Source organism: Thermobia domestica, chromosome 3 (assembly GCF_964235325.1).
Source record: "Thermobia domestica chromosome 3, izTheDome1.hap1.1, whole genome shotgun sequence".
In the NCBI taxonomy this organism is placed as follows: Eukaryota; Metazoa; Arthropoda; class Insecta; order Zygentoma; family Lepismatidae; genus Thermobia; species Thermobia domestica.
The window spans coordinates 347,349,768-347,370,960 of NC_137456.1; the positions used below are offsets into that span (position 1 = coordinate 347,349,768).

Below are 21,193 nucleotides of genomic sequence, written 5' to 3' on the forward strand. Positions count from 1 at the left end.
CTCCCTATACATTTAAACCACCCCTTTCCTGCAGGAAATCTAGAATCGCCACTGCTCACTCACAATTACACCCTTTAAGCTAAAGAAAATGAAATGAAATGAAATCTTTGAGTTTAACGTCTCACGTTTATGCCCTTTGCGGCTGAGGAAGACGATAATTAAGGCAAGTAAATGATGTTGGAAAAATTGGTGGAATGAGAAAGTCGGAGGAAAACGGGAGTACCCCGAGAAAACCTACGGACACGAGGCTGTCCACCACAAGTTTACTTGGCCTGAGATCGAACCAGGAACCCCACGCACCAAAAGTATTTATCTAAAGAAGATGGTTAATTAATTCCAATTAATAATGACAGTGAATCATTATGAGCGAATTCGTGGAACAATAATGAGAAAGGAAATAAAGAAGTGTTCTTCACTACAAACTCAAGTGGCTTAGGATCAGACGAAGAAACTTGCACTCTACCATTGATTCACCGCTCTCCTTTTAAAAAAATTAAAAAATTAAAACAAAACTCGATAAGTTTAAATCCCGTGGAGTCTTAAATGGTCGAAAAGAAGAGATAGCCGATATTGTTGACATGGTCTTGGAGGCGAGAAGTGTAGGGTCGGACGCCATATACTACAGCATGCGGCAAAATAAACAGTGCGCTCAGGTGCAATGTAATACGAGCTGTGAGTGTCACATGTGTGCCCAGTTGTGTATGAACTAGCGTACTGTACAGTTGGGACGAAGATAATTTTACTCACAACAGGGAAGAAGATGTTTATTGTTGAGCCCTATTTCTGCTCATATGGTGTCGGGCAGCATTTTGCTGCAGGAGATGAGCGTGCACATCTACTGTATTGCTATGGAGTGTTAGCTATGGCATATGAAGATGAAGATTTCTTCAAAAACATATGCTTCAGTGATTAATGACATGTGTACCTTGATCGCTACATCAATAGACAGTTGATCAACGACCCATTCTTGTATGATTCGCCCGGCTTTTACTGTTGTTACAGCAACAATGTATGTAGCAAGATGGAGCTACTGCTCACACTGCAAGTGAGTCATTTTCCCTTTTGGTCATGAGAGCTTGGAAATCGCTTGATTTCCGGTGGAACAGATTTTCCACATCCTTCTCACTCCCCTGACCTCATGGCTTCAAATACCTACATATGGGGAATGCTGAGGGAAGCAATTTTTCCAAACAGATAACCTCTTACAATTATACCGGAGTTAAGAGAGAAGATTTGTTTTGTCGTTCCAGCAACCCGTGTTCACCAATATGTTCATATATCTACAGGACCACTACGAAGAATGTGTGCGACGTAATAATCAAGCTTTTGAATACATGATGTACATGCGCGATTTTTCTTAAATTTACAATATATTGTTATATTGAGTAACATTTAGTTGACATCCATTTTACAACATTTCTTATGTTTCGTTATGTTGTATAACAAATAAATAAATAAATAAATGTCAACTATGTTCTTTCAGTACTTTTTGTTTTGCCGCGTACTGTATGAGAGTTGACCTTGTATTGTGGCCGAACCACGAGCACCCACCATCGGTCGTGGTTCGGAGCCCACGTTAATTGTACGTCGTATGACCTGTCATTTATAACCTCAGTATTGCATAAGATCGCAACATAAAAAAAAACCCAGTTCAAACCTAAAAGATTTCTGTTTGGTTGATTATGAAATTTAGTGTCCCCTTTTAGTAGCGAGGCTATGTGAGACGTGAACCTACAGTTTAAGAGGTAATCCAAAGCACCGTAACGTCCAATATTCTCCCACGGAGAATCGCACCAAAGAGGCGTGTACTAACCACTAGGTTAGCGGGAGGGCTTAAAAGGCCCCGCCACGGCAAAATTAAAATACCGCTAATTTTACAGTAATTATGTGATATTTTCAAATAGATTAAAGATAATCGAAATGTGGAACAAGAGCGCGCTAGACAATATTATTTTGCACGAGTCACCTAGTAGCTTTCCGTTTGCAGCCATTTAGAAAAGCGAAAATAAATGTCGATTTTCTAAATGTCTGGAAATCGAAAGCAGATAAGTGAGTCGTGATAACGGTATTTCACGTAAAATAATATTGTCTAGCGAGCTCTTTTACCACTTTTCGATTATCTTTTATCTATTTGAAGATATCACATAATTATTGTAAAATTAGCTGTATTTTAATATCGTAGTAATGGTTCCTCTTAAGAGAAATATATAGGATTGTTGAACCCATGTTATTACGAAACACAAATATATTTCGCTTTTGGTAACGGACGGGGTAATACAAAGAAAATGGCCAGGGAATGGCCAAGACGAACCAAATAAAGGAAGATGTACGGAAGAGAGACTGCAAGGAAATTAAAAGTCCGGTTGAGGATATGGAAAGCTACAGCAACCAATCGACAGATTTCTGACTAAAAAGGATATTCCATTAAGCCTCTATTATAAATTGTTTAATTATCATCCTATGATTAACTTTTCTCTTGTCAAATTCACGGGTGAAAATCCCCAGGGACTTCCATCAGCATAAGCTATCAATATTCATGCGTGTTTTGATCGATGGTGGGGGGCGACATCAATTATTCCCGTCTCCCATTCCATTTACTACTTCGAGGATTTATGATGGCTGTAATTAAAGTCATAGCTAGCTAGAGAGAAACCTTGTAATGCGATTCCCTTCCCAACGCTGTCTCTTTTGAAGATACCTTTCGTAACGACCTACTTTCACTAGACGCCGACAGGACATCCGTTCCACTTCGAAAGTCACAAGAACAAATATATTGCAGTTCTTGCTTCTGATTCACGGTTAACCAAGTCCGCGGAGACCCTTGGAGTTGACGAAGTCTTGCATCCGGGCTACGTCCAGAAAAATCTTTTGTTTCCTTAATGGAGTTCCTTAATGACATTCGATCTCCAGTATTGTGTTTATGCTCAATTTAGATAAATTAAAATTTTATGATTACATCATTTCTGTTGGAACTATATTAGTCCGCAAATTCAAAAGCGGAAAATAAACAAGTTTCTATAATGAATGTATAACAAAGCAATATCGCTCATCGTTGCTGTTCCAGAGCGAAATTGAATTATATTCTATTCCATGATGAAAGTCATTTGATTGTTCTGTAATGCTGTTTGTTTATTTGTTTGCCTGATTCATTTCAGCTGTTCAATCAGACGGTTTCAAAGAAGAGAATCAATCCATCGTACGGAAGGCAGATTCATTCCCTTTTCCTTGTCTAGTTGATTATGATTTCTGTCTATTCTTCCTCCAGGGCCTCGCCAAACAAATAAATTTGAAGCCATTCCAATCTGTAGCATTTTTCCTTAAAAATTTCAAGAAAAAGAAGGCCGAAAGACTTCATTACGAGTGTTCCGAGTGACTCGACCCGTGACCCCACCCCAGTGACCCGACCCGAGCTGACCCCGATCCATTTGAGAGCTCTAATTATGACTTTAAATTAGTCTGGTATGTTTTAAAATTTGTATTTCGTTGATTCACAGAGTTGGAAATAAGTGGAAAGTTGAAGAAAGCTTTAATTTTGTATCCCATAGATATGCTCTGTGAGCTAAATGGGTGAATTATGAACGTGAATGAATATGAAAAAAATGGTGAGATGAAAATGCAGGAGGACAAGGAAGGCCTCCGAGAAAGCCCGGGTACGGTAGATGATTTAAATATTTGTATGTTTTTATTTTTTCTTATTAAAAAGGTGGTCTGGAATATAAGCTCGAGGGGCACTAACCGTTAACGTCAGGAGAATTAGCACCGAACCACATTGCTAATTTGCTGTCTAGTTTGATTTAGGATAATCTTAATTGATTTTGTTAAAAACTGACGGTTCAGATTGCAGTAAGTTTTGGAGCGTTTCACACGATAAGTTCACATATCTTAGATTGAAAGAGGAGTCTCTTGCACTAGAGGCCAGTGCTTTATCACGAAAGCATCGTCCACACCGTGTTTGCCTTTGTAATTAAAATATTTATTAGGCGAGGATGCGAATTTGTTGACGAACGTGCTTTCTCACTGAATATTCTATTCATGACCTGCTACCCACAGCGTATAGGTGTGGCCTTTTAATTTGACATTCCGTGTGTGAGGGATTTTTGCCCACATTTCCTACCATCACAGGTTATTCTTTTTTTTTCCGTCCTGCACAGATGGAAGAGAGGTGCAATGCATTTTACGAACTCTGTGAAACATGGAGAGCAAACCGTTTGTGTCATCTGATCATTTCCAGCTCACTAAACCTTATTTCATGCTTCGGCTACTCCATATGGGACGATTGCCTGCTCTTTTGTAGAGTTTCGTTTAAAACTATCAGCGAATAAATTAATTCAGATTTTGTTCCAGGTACTTGCATATGTGTGGGAGTACAATTGACTAAATTAGGTCAGAAAACATTGAGTACAATTTGGGACGCATGGAGGGAGGCAAGTAACGACCTATTTTCAAACCTTTATGTGTCGCAAAGTTACATACATATTAGAATGAAATATGCCTTGTTTTACTGTATCATGTTTTCCATTACTTACCTTACTTTAAAAAAAAAAAAATGTTTCGTCTTACTTGTTATTCCTGGTACGACAGGTGCGTAGTCCAGTGGCCATTGAGGAAATAGATCAAATTCCTACCCGATGGTAGTGGAGTTGACAACATGATAGATATGCTCTTCTAGATGCAATAATAATAATAATAATAATAATAATAATAATAATAATAATAATAATAATAATAATAGAGCTCCTTCATGACTAAGCGGTTACTGACATGGAGCTACTGATTAACGTGGAATCCGAACCACATGAGCTCCCGTTGGGAATCGAACCCGGGTCTCCTACGCCAAAGGTGCGTACGCTAACCATCCCTGATATTGTTTTACCTATTTATTTTTTCTTTCTTTTGTTTTAGGTCGACGCATATGTGAGGTAGAGTTTTGAACGGATTTCTCTTGCTCGCAATTGTAATGAATATATATATATATCGATCTATCTATCTATCTATCTATCTATCTATCTATCTATCTATCTATCTATCTATCTATCTATCTATCTATCTATCTATATCTATATATATTCATGTTTTGTTCTACTCTGTAACTTTTTTGACCACAATGGATTGCGGAGATCGCCTGTTTCCACGTGTCTCTGCAGGATCGACTGATCTTCCCCAATCTCGAAGCCTTTTGCAGCTTTACAATTCAACATATCAAATGGCCTGCACCTCTCAAAGCAACTATCGCTGGATGTTTTTCGTTGCTTAATCCTTTTCTGGGAGTCAAGCAGCCAGGGGCATCATTTAAGGGGGCAGGAGGGGGCAATTGCCTCCACAAGAGTTTGAAGAATACATGTACGTTAATCGATGGTCTACTAATATACTAGTATAAAACATGAAAGTCTTATGTCAGTGGTGCTCTTGCCCCCCTCAAGCGAAGTCTGAAATGACGCCCCTGCAAGACGTCAGTCCTACCGAAGACACTTTCGTTGCGCACGATTACAAAGCGGAGAAACTATCAGTTCCACTCACTATCAGTGATGAATCTAGATTTTCTCCGACGGGAAATTTCAATACGCTGGGGAGAGAGGGCAAAAGTAGTACCACGAAAATATTGGGAATCCACATTGAACATGTATAATGTTCCTTTATAGAAAGAAGATCGTGACTGGACACAGCCCTCCCACTATGGGAGACCCGCCACATTTAAGAAGAATTTTCTAGAAGTTAAATAGTGCGTAGTTGGTAATAAGATTTGTAATGGGAACAATATAGAATATAAACACAATATAGAATTCCTGGAAATGATAACAATACAACATTTATAAATAGCACTAAAATCAGATCGAGAGGCTAATCTTTGCATTTACAAAAATTTACAAACGAATACATTAGCCTCACAACTACCAAATTTCTTCATTTGAATCAGTACCCTGAAAGAATCTTCCATGAAACGTAAAATTATTTCAAATAAATAGAACAATACCTATCGTGTTTCTTTAATATAAAAATTGATACGAAGTTACTAGTATGGCAAACCCAAATGTATAGTTAATGACTCCATTAGAACATATAGACACGTGTTAAAATAATGAAAGAAAATTATACAACCCACCAATATAATGAGTATATAACTCACACTTATAATGCCATTTTAAACTCATTAGTTATCTTTGCAAAATTCAACAATTTTATAATTTATCCCAATAATTATTTCGTAGGTTATATAGAAACACTATACTATCTTAAAGGTTTGTCGATTTCCAGGACACATCTAACCAAGGATCTTATAAAATAGAGGATCCGCCCTTACAACAAAATCTTGAAGCCATACGTCACAGTTTCGCCACCCTTACTCTGCCCACTCCGCCCAATAGGATCCCAATGTTTTGAGCCAACAATCATAGCGGAAACGAAAGTAGCCAATCAGACGATGGCAGAAACGAGAGTAGCCAATCAGACGTGCCGATGCTTGGTTGTTTTTCGGCTTCATCGATTTAATAGGATGAAGATACATATGGGCAGATCCTCTATTTATAACATCCTTGCATCTAACAGCTTAGGCTGAAGTGCTAGCTAATATCGCAGAATTATACCTACCACCAGAGGCGCTATAATCAAAAATTTGACAATCAAAATTTGTAACCAAAGACCCCATAAGGAATCAATTGAGACATAATAAAAAGCTGTTGCAAATTTTATTTTCAAGTAACTAACAGAGTGACATGTTACAAAGATACGATATATGCCTCCCCCGAGGGAAGTTCCTCCCAGAGCCCCCCCCCCCTCCCTTGAATACTGCTAGCTATTGCTCCTTTCGACACTGGCACCTCCTAGTTGCACGACTCTGACCATGTCATTCGCAAGACGGATATGTTCGCTAGTGCTGCCATCATCTGGCAGTTTTTCCAATATAAAACACAATGGGCGGCATATTAAGTTATCCGATTCGTCTTTCCTTGTATCACACTGAGCATCCGAGCGTGATGTACTCTTGCCTGTCGAATATGCATTCTTTTCATAAAAAAATATACGTCTGCACACGCAGGTTTGAATATGACGTTTTTATTTAAGTTTTAATACATTCAATTATTCACAAACGATGAATGTTTTGGATGTAATCAAACTTACGATAGATTGTATATCTACTGTGTATTTTTTTTATGAACACAGGATTTTTCTTTGCTTTTAAACGTACCAAAGAGGTAAGGGTGGAAATTCTACGATCTATTAATTGATATAGGTCTTGTCTTAGCCAATTTAAGCTCAGTTGTTCGTATCATTTAGCTACTTTCTGATTGTCGAGTGAAACTAATATTCTGTCAATTTATTTACTCTGTTTTGCTACCAGAGGCGGATCCAGGACGGACTTCTGGAGGGGGCGGTGGTTGTAATAGTGCTACTTAGAGCTACTTTTAAGAGCGTCAAAAAATAAACTATATATTTTATTTATATATAAAATAAAAAAGTTTCCTTTTCTGGGGGGCGATCGCCCCCCTGGATCCGCCCCTGTTTTCTACTTTGAACCATACATAGGTTACTGTTCTATAGTAATAGCGACGACTCGTGAAGCCTGAGCTCTACACGAATTGATAAAACTGTTTTACCAGACGTGTGATGCATCGGAAGAATTCGGAACGATTCGTGAAGCTGCCTTCCGAACGCACACTTCAAGAAAAGTCAAACAACAGAAATGCATGAACAATGTTGCCAAACTTAGAGGACATGGCAAATGGGATTTAAAAAATCACTTAAAGAACTATTACACGAACGGTAACAATTATTCGAACTAAAGAATAACAATAATAATAAAATATCAAACAGCAAATAACAACAGTAACAACAAAACGAAACTTAGCGGCAATCTGACAACACTGCAGCATAAGGAGATCTCCATATAGCGCGAGAGACAACACTGACAAAGTTTCATGGTGAGGGTTGGCTACCAGGACACATCCTCGCGTTCTATTGGGTGTTGAAATTGGTAAATCTAGGTCAAGCTTCACGATTCCTTGCGATCACTAAGTAAGGAGATAATAGTAGATATAGGTGTGGTAACTATATTTAATAATAAACTGCTTAATTGGTTCTATTGAAATCAAGCACCGAGACTATATGAGATGTGTACTTACATATTAAGGGGGATCCGAACCACTGTAATGCTTAACCACCGAGAATCGAACCTGGGACCCTATGCATTAAAGGTGCATATTCTAGCTACTAGACTAGCGGGGAGGTCTCAGTATTTGATGATAATATTATCGAGTACAATTTATGCATGTATATTAAAACTGTTTTATTGAAAGAAGAATTATAAGTCTGTTCCTACATTAGCTCTTGCCGCTGATCTAGGGGTTAGCGCGTAGGCTCATGCACGTGGTTTCCTGTTCGATTTCAGATGGGAGAACATTAAATGTATTCTGTGTCCGCAAATAGGTAAACCAATGGAGTTGATTTTGAGTTTAACGTCCCTTTCAGCAGAACCAATGGATAGAAGAGTTCTATGAGGTGTCCCGTAGTAATGCATAATATGTAGTACAAGTCTAAAAGGAAAATTTGCCAGCTCTGGAACGGAGAATGTGTTTTTCAGTAAGGTCACATTGATATGCAGCCTTCGTGTTAGCAGTGTTGCTAATTTGGGGGAAAAGTTACTAAGTCTAGTGAATTCAACTTCCGATTAAAATTATTTTTTTCCGATTGGCAACTTCTTTTGGTGATTTTTAAATGACGATTTGGCGACTTGTTTACAAATCGAGTGACTTTCGTGCTGCGAACAGGCAATTTTGGTGTTTCTTCTTCTTGTGTTTCTCTTGTTTCTTTTCGTTTGTTTCAATCAACGTAAGCGATGATGAGTTGAGCAAGTATACAAACGCGACTACCCTTCCACAATCCTGCTTTGGTCTCTGTTATCAATTGCTCTCTTATGGAGGATAATTGCAATCTTCAATGTGTTAGTGTGTTCACATCCACTGAGAGACATAAAAATGTAACAGTAATAGCAAATATATTAGCGATAGAAGCGTAAAGTGAAGTAGGTGTTAGATTTTACCCTTGCGGACATTTATTTATTTATTTGTATATTTTTACAGTAGCATTGGCGTCTCTGGCATGTAAAATTTGGGGGGGGGGCATCAAAGGAAATGATCTAACTGCTAGTTAGTATCTAAATAAATTAAATTAAAATAAAGTATTGAATATTTCGTATTTCAAAATATTGGGGGGACGCGTCCCCCCTCCCCCCGCCAGAGACGCCCATGTACAGTAGTAATAAAATATAAGCTCTGACCAGTGGCGTATTTACGATTTTGTTTCGGAAGTGGCTTTGGTAACTTTTGGGGGGGGGAAGCTTTGCCTGAAAATGTGAAAATTCTGCAAGATATTTCATATACTTTACTATGGTAAGTAAGATTTCGGGGGGGCTTAAACCCGGAAGCCCCCCTAAATACGCCACTGGCTCTGACCAATGCAAACACTTATATTATTCCTAATCTGTGTTAAAGTTTTCGCAATACAGAGTCCGTCAGAAAAGTGTCTACACTCTTTGTCATCCTGAATCAATACACTGGCATTGACAATTGTTGTAATATGGTTTTTCGCCCAACAGATGTCAGCATTGTCAATTGTTTTCAGTTAAAATTAGTTGTAGTACGGTTTTTTGCTCAACAGATGTCGATACTGTCAGCACGGTTAGTGAGAGAAGAAAATGGTAGAACACCTTGACGTTCGAACAGCGTAAGTACGTTTTGAAGTGTTTTATTAGGTTTGGGAATGCCATCGAAGTGCAGCGTCAGTGGAGAGAGGACTTTGGTACTGAACTATCAACCCGCCTAACAATTAAATGCATTGTTGACAAGTTTGAGACGTAGAAGATGAAGATTACAGAGGCATGTACATCGGTTTCCAATGATACATTCACCGCTGTACCTGCAACGATTGCTCATCTGATCGTCGCCGCTCATCTGATGCAGCGACCGTCGTTCTATTAGATGTTTGGCCGCCAACGGCCAACATTTTCAACATCTAATGTAAACATATGCTTACTTGAAGGTTTTAGTAATACATGTTTAATTAAATGTAATTAAGAAATATGATATTTAGTTTTTTCTTAAACAGTGTATACATTTTTCTGGAGGACTCTGTATATAATTTTCTTCATCAGAAACGGTATCTGATATGCAATTTCGGAAAAATACAGTATAGCCCTAGTATTCATATAAGATAACCTAAGCTAAAATGAGCATCATTTTTTAAAATGTAAGTAGTTCATAGGGTTAGTTGTGTCGAAAATATTATAGCTCTTTTTTGTTTGTTTGTTTGTTTCTTTGTTTTAACGACTTTTCAACTCAAACTGTAGCAATTTGATCCCTTATTTAGTGACTTTTTTGTGTCAACGTTTTGTCAACATTGCATATCAGTGTGTTCACTAAAATGCAGAATCATCGAACAAATCATTTATTTTAATTTCCCGTCACCTTCTTTAGCTTTCTGTGAAAGAAAAAGCTTTAATTTCAGTTTTTTGTAATATTGTTCTTTGTTGTGTTGTTTACGTTGTGTTAACGCGTAAGAGGTACCTCGTAGGAGGAGCAGTGAATGTAAACTTTTGGCCCAATTCCAATCGGAGACAGTTGACTGACGGAATTCTTGGTGTTTCGGCGGCTGCTTTTGCACGCATCACTTCATGCCTTGACACACTCACATGCAGCGGTCGATAATGCGGCAATCACAGCTACTGGCCTTTGTTAATTGTAGGGGCAGGAAGAGAGGGAAACATTCATAACATTGGCTTTAAATTGGTCCTCTTTTCAATCGCTGTAATAACAATAACCCAGTTATTTTACACGTTAATATAATGTTTATGTGTTGTTCGTAGCCATTACGTAGTTAGAGTCATTGCTTCGATGTAATAAATTATTCTCATGGCTATACGCGTCGACAGGGGAGCCACGGAGCGGATTTTGCTTTTCCTGAATTTTTTAAACTGAAATATGAAAAAGCAATTTTTCATTTTTCATAACTGGAACCTATATTAGCGGTCTCCATTGTTTAAAAAAAACTCTGCAGGTGCTTGTGAAACGAAATTCAATTTTTGGTGTATTGATTATGCCCTGTACGCTAAAGGAGACACTTGAATAATGAAAGTCAATGATTATATGTTTTCTTTTAGTTTAACGTCCCACAATTATGCTCCTAGGTTAAAGGAGACGGTAACGTTAATATTGAACGAAATGGTGAAATAAATTAACTGAGGGAAAACGGGAGAAAACCCATTCAAACGGTATTTGTCCAACACACAAATGTCATTTAGAGGAACTGGGGTAGAACAAGAGGCTCCACGCACCAGAGGTGCGCCCTGTACCACTGAGTAACCGCACCTGTTGTAAAATAATTGTGGAATGAGAATGTGGGAGGAAACGGGATGATTCTGAGCAATTCCATGGACACGATACTCTCCACCACAAACTGATATGACCTGGGCTCAAACCCGAGCTCCTAGCACCAGACATGAACATTTAAATAATAAACCAATCGCTGAGCAAAACAAACCAATTTTGTTATAAAACTAATATCTCGTTTCGCCAACTAAACATTTAGCTTCATCAGACATTATGACATGACTTATAAGACATCCATCTATCTATAGGAAGTCCATTTATCCACCCGAAAAGGAGGGCGAAATGGCATCTAAACAAAGCTACTTTGTCCAGCGGGAGAGACGATGTGTGTGGATTATAGGTAGATCAGAACAGTCGAAGGCATTTTCGAAGTGAAAAACTTCTTTCAAATGCAGAAATAGACAGGTGATTGGTCTTCACCTTCTCCAATGAGAGTTGAGCGAAAGTACTGGAAGTGGCTCTGCTAAGGGCCGAAGTGCAGGGTTTCCGTTGTGGAAGTACGTATCAAAGCCGGCAAATCTTGAGATTCACCAGAGAAACAAACTAATGATCCCCCCTAAATGTGTTTCCTTCTTGGTAATTGGCTCCTAAGTTATGTACAAGAATCCTTGGTTGGATGCTAAGTTTTGCTTCGGGAGTCGTGGTCGGGCGTACGAAAACTAATGAAGAAATTTCCACTGGTTTGGTGATAATAGGTGATAATCCAAAAGGGCTGGGTCGTTACACAGGGTTCCGCATCATGGCTACCCTGGTTGCAATTTGTAAAAAGAGCAGCACTCGCATTACACGACGTGCTGGTGCGCCCGAAGTGCTGACATGTGAAACAAACGCAGGGAACTGGGAATATAGGGACGGACTTTAAGTTGATAGTAACTAGCCTTTCAGTGGTCGAAGTGAAACGGTATGCGATGGTATTCCATACCGCCTCTGGTTTTTTAGTGATGAAGGCACACCGCCTCTGGTTTTTCAGTGATCAAGACATACCGTCACGGGAGAATAGATGCTAAATATCTTTAATAAATCAATTTTTATACACAGTAATTGACGAATAGTTTTGCACGTAAAAAGATTTTATTTCTTATGAAGAAATAATTTCTAAGTTGACAACACCGATACTTTTGTTATCTTTTTCCTACCTTTTGTTTTTAAAATGAGGTGTCTCAAGAAAATTCATCTAGTTTATATTTTGATGTGCTATATTGAATTGTATGTGTGTCTTCTTGACTTAATTAATATAACTATCGTGTTTTGAGCATGAGCGGATTTGGGGTTGTCTTCTCTGGAGGCGATTCTTCCAGGGGTTTGGAATACCCTTCAGTCGAATGGGGGGTCCGGGAGTTTTCCCGCAAGAAATTCTTAACATAAAACTCGGTTTTTGGTCATTTTTGTATATAATTTTCTATAATAGAACATAAGGGGATATTTAATTTTTTTTTAGAAAGTTTTTGGGGAGGAATCAAAGTCACTCCATGCTCCTCTGTAACTAAAGAAAAGCTCTCCAGTCGTTTTCAGTCATTATATGAATAGAAATGCAATCTTCTAGGCAACATACCCTCACTGTATTTCAACATTTAGATAGCCAGTATGTCAGGTCAAAATTGTAATAAAGCATACCACCTCTGCTTTTTTTCCCACTTCGAACACTGCTTAACCTAGTCTGAAAGTGTAGACAAACTGAAATTAAGAATCAGTGACTGAGTAGCAATGAGTTCACCTGACTTCTTACTTTACTTCCTGTTTGATTAAGGAGTTAAGCTATTAGACGAAATTTATTCTTGGGATGCTGAATCGATTCCAAAAGAATCGTTTCTGGATAGGTCTATCTCTTCCCGTTTTTCCTCCGATACTTATCGATAGACAGACGGAAGGAGGAAGATAGCCGTTCTATAATTTCCGATACTTATGGATAGCAGTTTAGAAGTCTAAAATTAAATACATTTCACATATTTAAAAAAAAATCTATTTAAATAAACCTTGGTCCCCTTGAATGAGAATTTTAAAATTAATATTTACAGAGAGATTGTCTTTCTGATAGGTGAAAAAGGAGTTTGTGAAACACAATATTTCTTCTCCAACATAAGAAAGTACAGTGACATCTCATCTCTTCTTGTGAGCCACAATGTTAATCGTATCTTGAAAATATCGTTTTCCGAATTGAACCTTTCCATTAGTTCGTTTTATTGGGTCGATGCGTAAGTTCGTGTGGTTCTTATATTTTATATTTTATTTTTATACTGCTGTTCTGTTAATTCAAATACAAATACAACATACACATAACATTAACATATTCTACGAGTGTAACAATACATTGCATACATTTTACTGTCACTCACATTAACTCACAGCCACTCAGTGATGTATTCACCTCCACTATATATGACCTTCTGTCAACGTTCAGGTAGCAGTCCAATGCCTCGCCCGCAGAATTGTTTTGGTTTTGATTGGAAGAAATCTGTTAGGCATTGGTCAAGAGAAGCTTTTCTGTGCTGTTCTTTCAGCAATTGCTTCATTCCCTTACACGGCACAAATTGTTCTCGCAGCTTCTTCTGCACTGGATCCTCGGTTAAACTTGAAGAGTAAAATGTGACGGAAATGATCACTTTTCTCAACTTGACAATCCATATTAGCTTGTCTGAAATATATACAATAATACGTTCACAATCAAGGAAACCTGTGTTTCACAACACACAAACTCCAAACTGCGGCAAAACAACGGAATAACGATGAACATTCGCTTCACACCGCATTGTTGAAAACCCAAAGAAAACCGCACGAAGTTATGCATCGACCCAATACATCGCCCCACCCCCAAAAATAGTATAATCGCTTTACATTGGCATTTGGTACGCAATTATTTAATCATTTAACACTAACGAATAGAGTACAGAAAGTAGTATACAAGAAACACGAAGACTGCTCCAATTACACTTTATCTTTCAGAGGAATCGTAACTGTCTTGAAAGACACGATGGAGGAGCGCAAAGGGGTATTCTTTAATAGGAAAATCCCCTTCCCGCTATGGGTATCTCAGAGGCAGGGATTTAATGAAGCGTATACGAAAGTATACGGTGCATATCCACCTAATATTTGTATAGCCCAGTGTATACTCACCTCAAATTTATGAAGGGGTTGGTATACCTAGTGTTGTAAAATTTCCTGAAATTTTGAACCTATTGCTAAAAAAACGTTTTTCCGGAAAATTGGAAAAATTGGGAAAAGAACACAAACCTTTGTATTAGGTTAATTTACTAGCAGTGGTCGAAGTGAGACGGTATGCGGTGCGTTGCGGTGAGTGCAATGGTTTTTCTTTGATGAAAGCATATCGCCTCTGATTTTTCAGTTATTAAAGACATACCGCCACTGGAGAGTAGATGCAAAATACCTTTAATAAATCCATTTTTATACACAGTAATTTACAAATAGAATTGCAAGTAAAAAGATTTTATTTCTTATATAGAAATGATTTCTAAGTTGACAACACCCGACATTTTTGCTATCTTTCCCTACTTTTCGTTTTTAAAATGAGGTATTTTCAAAGAAGTTAATCTAGTTTATATTTTGATGTGCCATATTGAATTGTTTCTTTCTTATATACGTGTGCCTTCTTACCACAGTGCATATAAACGTTGTGTTTTGCGGATGGGCGAATTTAAGGGTTGTCTGCTGTGGGGGCGGATCTTCCAGGGGTTTGCAATATCACTGAATCGAGTGGGGTCCGGAGTTTTCTCATAGGAAATTAATATAAAAACTCATTTTTGAACATTTTCGTGTATAAGTCTCTATAATACAACATAAGAGGATTTTTAATTTATTTTTTTTTCAGAGTTGTTAGCAGGGGATCGAAGTCTCTCCATGCCCTCCCTGTAACTACAGAGAAGCTCTCCAATGATTTTCAATCATTATGTAAATAGAAATGCAATCTTTTAGGCAACATACCCTCACTGTATTTCAACATTTAGATAGCCGGTATGTCGAGTCAAAATCGTAATAAAAATACCGCCTCTGCTTTTTCTCCACTTCGAACACTGTTTACTACTAATGGAACCGTTTAATTTTTTATTTCGATCACGAAAAATGTAAGGTGTGAAAGTTCAATATTGCTAATATTTGTTTAAAAAAAAAAACTCGAAAATAAAACTGTTGTAATTACGCTTGAAAATTAATTAATCTGCATTTTTCCATTATGTGATTTTTAGCCATTTATTTCTGGACATGCATTAGTTACAGAACTTTTACAGTTACATACAAGTCTACCAGTGGTGCATTTAGAGGGGGGTTTCCGGGCTTAAGCCCCTTCCGAAATCTTACTTACTATAATAAAGTATATGAAATATCTTGCAGAATTTTCACATTTTCAAGCAAAGCCCTCCCGAAAGTTAGCAAAGCCCCCCGAAACAAAATCGTAAATACACCACTGAAATCTACCACCATAAAGCTTCTATGTTGCAACAAATAGGACTCTTGAATGAAACTGAGTTCTTAATATACTCTTTGATCTGCTGACGTTTTGTTAATTTTAACCAAATTACTTCTTTTTTTTAAAAAAAAAAAAAAAAGAGCAGCAGGTAAATTTCACTAATACTCATGCACTAAAACATATAATTAATTATAAAACTCGTTATTTTAACACTTTCCTGCCATCAAGCGGGAACTTCATAAGATTACTTAAGATCATTTAAATGTGCCTATGCTAATTTAACTAGCTAAGATTATATTTTAGTTTCTTTTATAGCCATAACTCCGTTCTATCACGGTGCTAACTTTAAATGGGTGGTTACACATTACATTTGTTGCCACAAATTTTCCCTATTCTAATAGAAGAAACGTGAATAATCAATGATCTTACCTGTAAACTAGTAAATATAAAATAGTTTTCAATTTAAAAACATAATATAGTAAAATATTCGAAAATTAAAAATTTTCCCCAATTTTCCGTTTTTTCCAAGCTCAAGAAAAAAGGTAAAAACTTATTTTTTAAACCCAAACTTTCCGTTTTTTTTTTCAGGTCTTCACAACACTAGTTATAACCTATACTTTTTGAAACCAGAAGAGTTGAGTTGAGTTGATTTTGAGTTTAACGTCCCTTTCAGAAGCGAGGTTATATGCGACGGGACCTACTGATTAACGTGGAATCCGAACCACATGAGTTCCCTCGGGAATCAAACCCGGGTCTTCCACGCCACAGGCGCGTACGTGAAACCGGAAGAGCTTACACTTACCAAAACTTCTCTCATTACATCACCGAGAGACATTCTCTCTTTTTCTTCTCAGATGTTCTACCTGATTGAGGACAGCCCCATTCCATGTTCTAGGACTTAACCCTACTAAAAAAAAATTGTCTAAAAGACACTTGCGTTTGCCTATGATCTAGATTTTTTTAAATGTGACATCGCGTTGTCATCATTCCCATAACACTGACAGAGAAAGAAAGAAGAAAGTTTCCCGCTTTGTGGAAAACATTTCGTATCCAGAAAAGTTACGTTGAATAATTTTAGTACGAACTTTTTATTTTTTTTTTTTTTCGTTAGTTGAACATTTTTATGTTTGTTGCTTAGGCAATGCACCTTTACAAGCATATCTCACTCGTAACTTGATTTTTTCGCAAGACACGACACCGTAAATATATGTATCACTATATTTAGTAGAGAATAAACCATGCAATGAAAAAGAACCATGCGAATAAAAGATGTATGTGTACTCACCGTGACTCCCGCAGGAAGAAATCTGTCCAGACTGGCCACTGGAATAATGAAGCAGTCTCGGTTAAGCGTGGCCAAACTAACCGGTTCTTCTGGCGTCTTGCCCTGTGGCGTCCCTGCAACCGTTGCAATCGGCTGATACCCAACCTCCGTCGATCGGAAGCTGACTTGTTTACTGCTGTAGCGAGGGTCTTCTGTCTCAGGCAACGGCTTCTTCCTCCTGGCGTCAGCTTTGCCTCCGGATCCCCATTTCATCAGGGACACTGAACTCCTCTTGGGCTCATCCTCCGGGAACATTGGATCTGCCTTTCCTGGAGGATTCATAAAGATATGGGTACGATAGTGGTGTTCCTCCATGACCGTGTATCCTGATTCCCGGCTCCTCTTCCCGTGGGAGGGAGGTTTTGAGAACCCAGTGCTGCTGAAGGACCGTTCCTTCTCTGTGCGGAAATTTTTACGAAACATTAAATTCATGGCGGATGAGTTAGAAAAAGAAAACTACCAGAAAGAAACAAAACTAAACAATAACGTGTGAAAGGAATAACGTGTTCAGGCGACGATACGATTGAGAATTTAGGTCATCTTCTACCTGGTCATTATCTGACACTGCACGCGAGAGATGTTTCCAACGCATTGCCCGCCCTGTGAGAAACAAATTAAGACTCTTCCCCGAGAAGTTGGCGTATTTTTAGAGAGAAGATGGCTTTCGCCAACGCAACCGGCCACTCAGCAAACGTGTGCCAAAACTTAATCCATTTGCTAAGGACGATTTTGCCTTTTTTTCCCTACATCATTTGTTTGTTGTATCTAACCGAATGAAGAAAGAAGAACAATAAAATTTCAATGTCACGTGACGTTAGAGACTAAAGCTGTGAAAATAAACCATTTTTGTGTTTTACAAACAAACATTTTTTTCTGGGTACAGTGTTGAGGAAGTTCACGAGATTTGAGACAACCAAATGATAAGAAAACAATCTTCCATATGACTCAAATAGAGGCTATTGGGTGCATATTGTTTTCACGCACGACCCTAGCCAAAGGAACCAAATACACGTTTCTGATTGGTTGCAGTTTGCGATTGTCCAAACCTTCTGGTGCATATATTGTGTATTATAGTAATAGAAGAAAATTGTCACTCTGTGTGTTGACAAAAATAAAAATATATTTATGTTTGGGTTACATTTCGTAAGAACATGTATATTTATTTCAAGCGCTACCCTTTAAAAAAAAATATGCATTTTGGTCACAAGGAAGCAGGTAAGGTTCGAAGTTGGACTACCCGAGGAGTGACGTAATGTCACGTGGTATTATCATGGTGATTATCATGGAACAAAACGAGCCCTGCGGGCCTTCTAACCCCCTTCGCTTGCTGACGCTCGCTCAGCTATGGTTCGTAACGTAAATAAATCACTTTCTATCATTGTATATTAAGTACAATAGCCAATGAGTATTATTTTTATTTTATTTTGATGATGAAAGTGTTACGAAAATAAAAACTTTCCTTGGGCCGGGTTTGAACCCACGCCAAAATCGATTATCACCCCTAGCACGTCGCGCTAGCACGCACGGACACGAGGAACGACAGCAAGAGGCGTTTGATTTCTGCTATATGTACGCTATGCCTAGAGTCGAGCGTGATTCAAAAATATGCATATTGGGTATGAATAACAAAAGAAGAAGCAATTGTGTCTTGTAATATTGAGGATGTTTTGAAATGAATATGACACGCTGAAAACTAACTTAATCATGAACATTTTTTATATAAATACAACCATACTGTAAAATCACAAAGAAGTACTGACAAATGCACTATCAACCGTCATTCCATCTTTGTAAAGTGCAGTAGTGACTATTGTAAGGAATACAGTTAATTGAGATATACTTTATATTTGCAAGAATTGCAGCATATCCGAACGCTTCTACTTTTGAACCAATTGACGAATCTTGACAGAAATTTTCATCACGGTCAAGGTTGTTAATAAAGTTTATATAAACTCTAAAACTGATTAACCAAGGTGGGGTCACTCTGTCGAAAAAGTGTACCACGCTTCTTCAGGCCAGCCACCCTGAATGAGGTTTTCCTGGGTTTTCCTCATTCACACCAGACAAATGCTGGGATGGTACCTAACTTATAGGTCTCAGGCCGCTTCCTTCCTTTCCCCATCCTTTCTTCCTTCCCTTTCCCCGGAGTATATGGGTTATTCAATGATTTCCCCGGATTGTATGCTCGCCGAGGGACGTCATCCCTCAAAACGTGAAGGGCTAAATGGCCTTAGATGCCGAAAGCCCAAAAATCTAAATCCTAAATCTGATTAACCAAGGAGAAACAATCATCTAAAAGTTCCATAGAAGTCAATGGAGTGAAATAACTCCTAAACTGATGCAGCAATTTGTACATATAAATTTATTATTGTTGTACAGTGAGTAACAAAAATAGTTGAACCCCTTACTGCACCCAAAAAATCTTAGACAGGGAGTTGAACGCTTTGCGTGAAGTTGAAAGCTAATATTTAGGAAGCTTATTAAATGGTTCGAAAAGTTTCTCAGATTCATGCTTTGCTCGTTTTAACTTTGCAGCTCTTCTTTTGTGGACCACCAGCTGAAGCTTTTTTGCTATTATCACAAGATTTGTTTTTGATATTAATATGAATCAACACAGTTCTAACACGAAAGCTCAGCAAAAATATATATATATTTTTTTTTACCGTAACGGAAGAATAATTCCTAAAGTTCAATAGGAAACATTACTCGAGTTAAGTACCTTTCTTCCCTGAAATCAGTATATATACCGTAATAGGAATACGTACAATAGGAATAACGTAACATTACAAAATCTATATATATAAAAGAGAACGCACAAATCCTTTGTCCGCTCATCACGCTAATACGGCTGAACCAATTTCTTTCATTTTTGGGGGGTTATTAGGATTTGGACCCTAGATGGTTTTTATCATATCACTTTAATTTTCAATTACCAGTGTCTTGAGATAATTGACCATTCAGGTGTCCATTACGTACAAATCCTTTGTTAGTTCATCATAGGTATAAAAATAAACGTATGTATATGCAACCCGCATGACCGTGTCACTCGGCGGGTTAACATAAATGACAGGCGTTATAATGGTTTTTATCATATCACTTGAAAGCGAAAAAGTAAAAATTATCTAAGTAACAAAGTTTATTGCGTTCGGGGGTGACCGCAGCGAAGCGGGGCGGGTTAACATAAATGACAGGCGATATAATGTTAACATTTACTGCAATCTTCTATGGTTTTTATCATATCACTTGAAAGCGAAAAAGTAAAAATTATCTAAGTAACAAAGTTTATTGCGTTCCGGGGTGACCGCAGCGAAGCGGGGTGAACGCTGCTAGTGTATACTAAGAAACAAATAAACTATTTTACTCGTTAAGAAAACATTGAGGATTGATTTTATGTTATGAGTCAGTTGATAATAGTTGATTAGTTAAAGTTTAGTGTCCCATTCAGCAGCAGGTCTATTTTTAAAAGTAGATCCACAACTCAATGTTGAATCGAACCTCATGAGCTCCTTCCGAGAAAGCAACTCTAGTCTTCTGAGCTCAAGAGGATAATTGAATTGTGAAGATACTTAACACCCTGATTTTAGTTATGATATTTTACATTTACAATTCTTATGATATTGTTTTATAATCGAATTTGACAAGAAAAGAGTTGATAAAGAAATTTTCTCAGTCTTCGGATAGGTAGGAGCAAAAAAAAATGTATGACCTACTACAGGATTTGAACACTCAAATACATGATTATCAAACTGTTCAACAACACTACTCGACTACTTCGTACAGTACTTTGGATTTGTTTTGTGTACACTTGTTTTTTGTTCTACACTAAGTTTTATGTGGCACACTAGATTTTATTTACAGTCAGATACGACTGAATTTGCAGTGAATAATGGGAAATTACATCTCTTATAATGTATAAACGTTTTTTTTTTTTTTTTTTTTTTTTTTTTTACAAATCATACTTTCTTTTACGTCACAATAACTGATAAAACAGGTTGAATCTGTACAATGATTGGGGTTGCAATAACACTAGTTAACAAAGGTTTTGTTACATAAAAGGAAATACCTGTTCTTAGA

General features: G+C 37.6%; 1 protein-coding gene across 5 annotated transcripts in view; it reads right to left on the minus strand.

Moving 5' to 3' along the window:
- Nucleotides 1–21,193, minus strand: part of LOC145681283 (uncharacterized) — a 257,534-nt gene that overhangs the window by 173,988 nt on the left and 62,353 nt on the right. For 2 of the 5 annotated variants that reach the window (XM_081752911.1, XM_081752910.1), the window contains exon 2: nucleotides 17,081–17,388. In XM_081752911.1, coding sequence (XP_081609037.1) covers nucleotides 17,081–17,388 — 308 coding nt within the window. Of the gene's footprint in view, nucleotides 1–17,080; nucleotides 18,135–21,193 lie in introns of those variants that run through there. The other 3 variants (XM_081752909.1, XM_081752908.1, XM_081752912.1) reach the window with 2 other exon arrangements.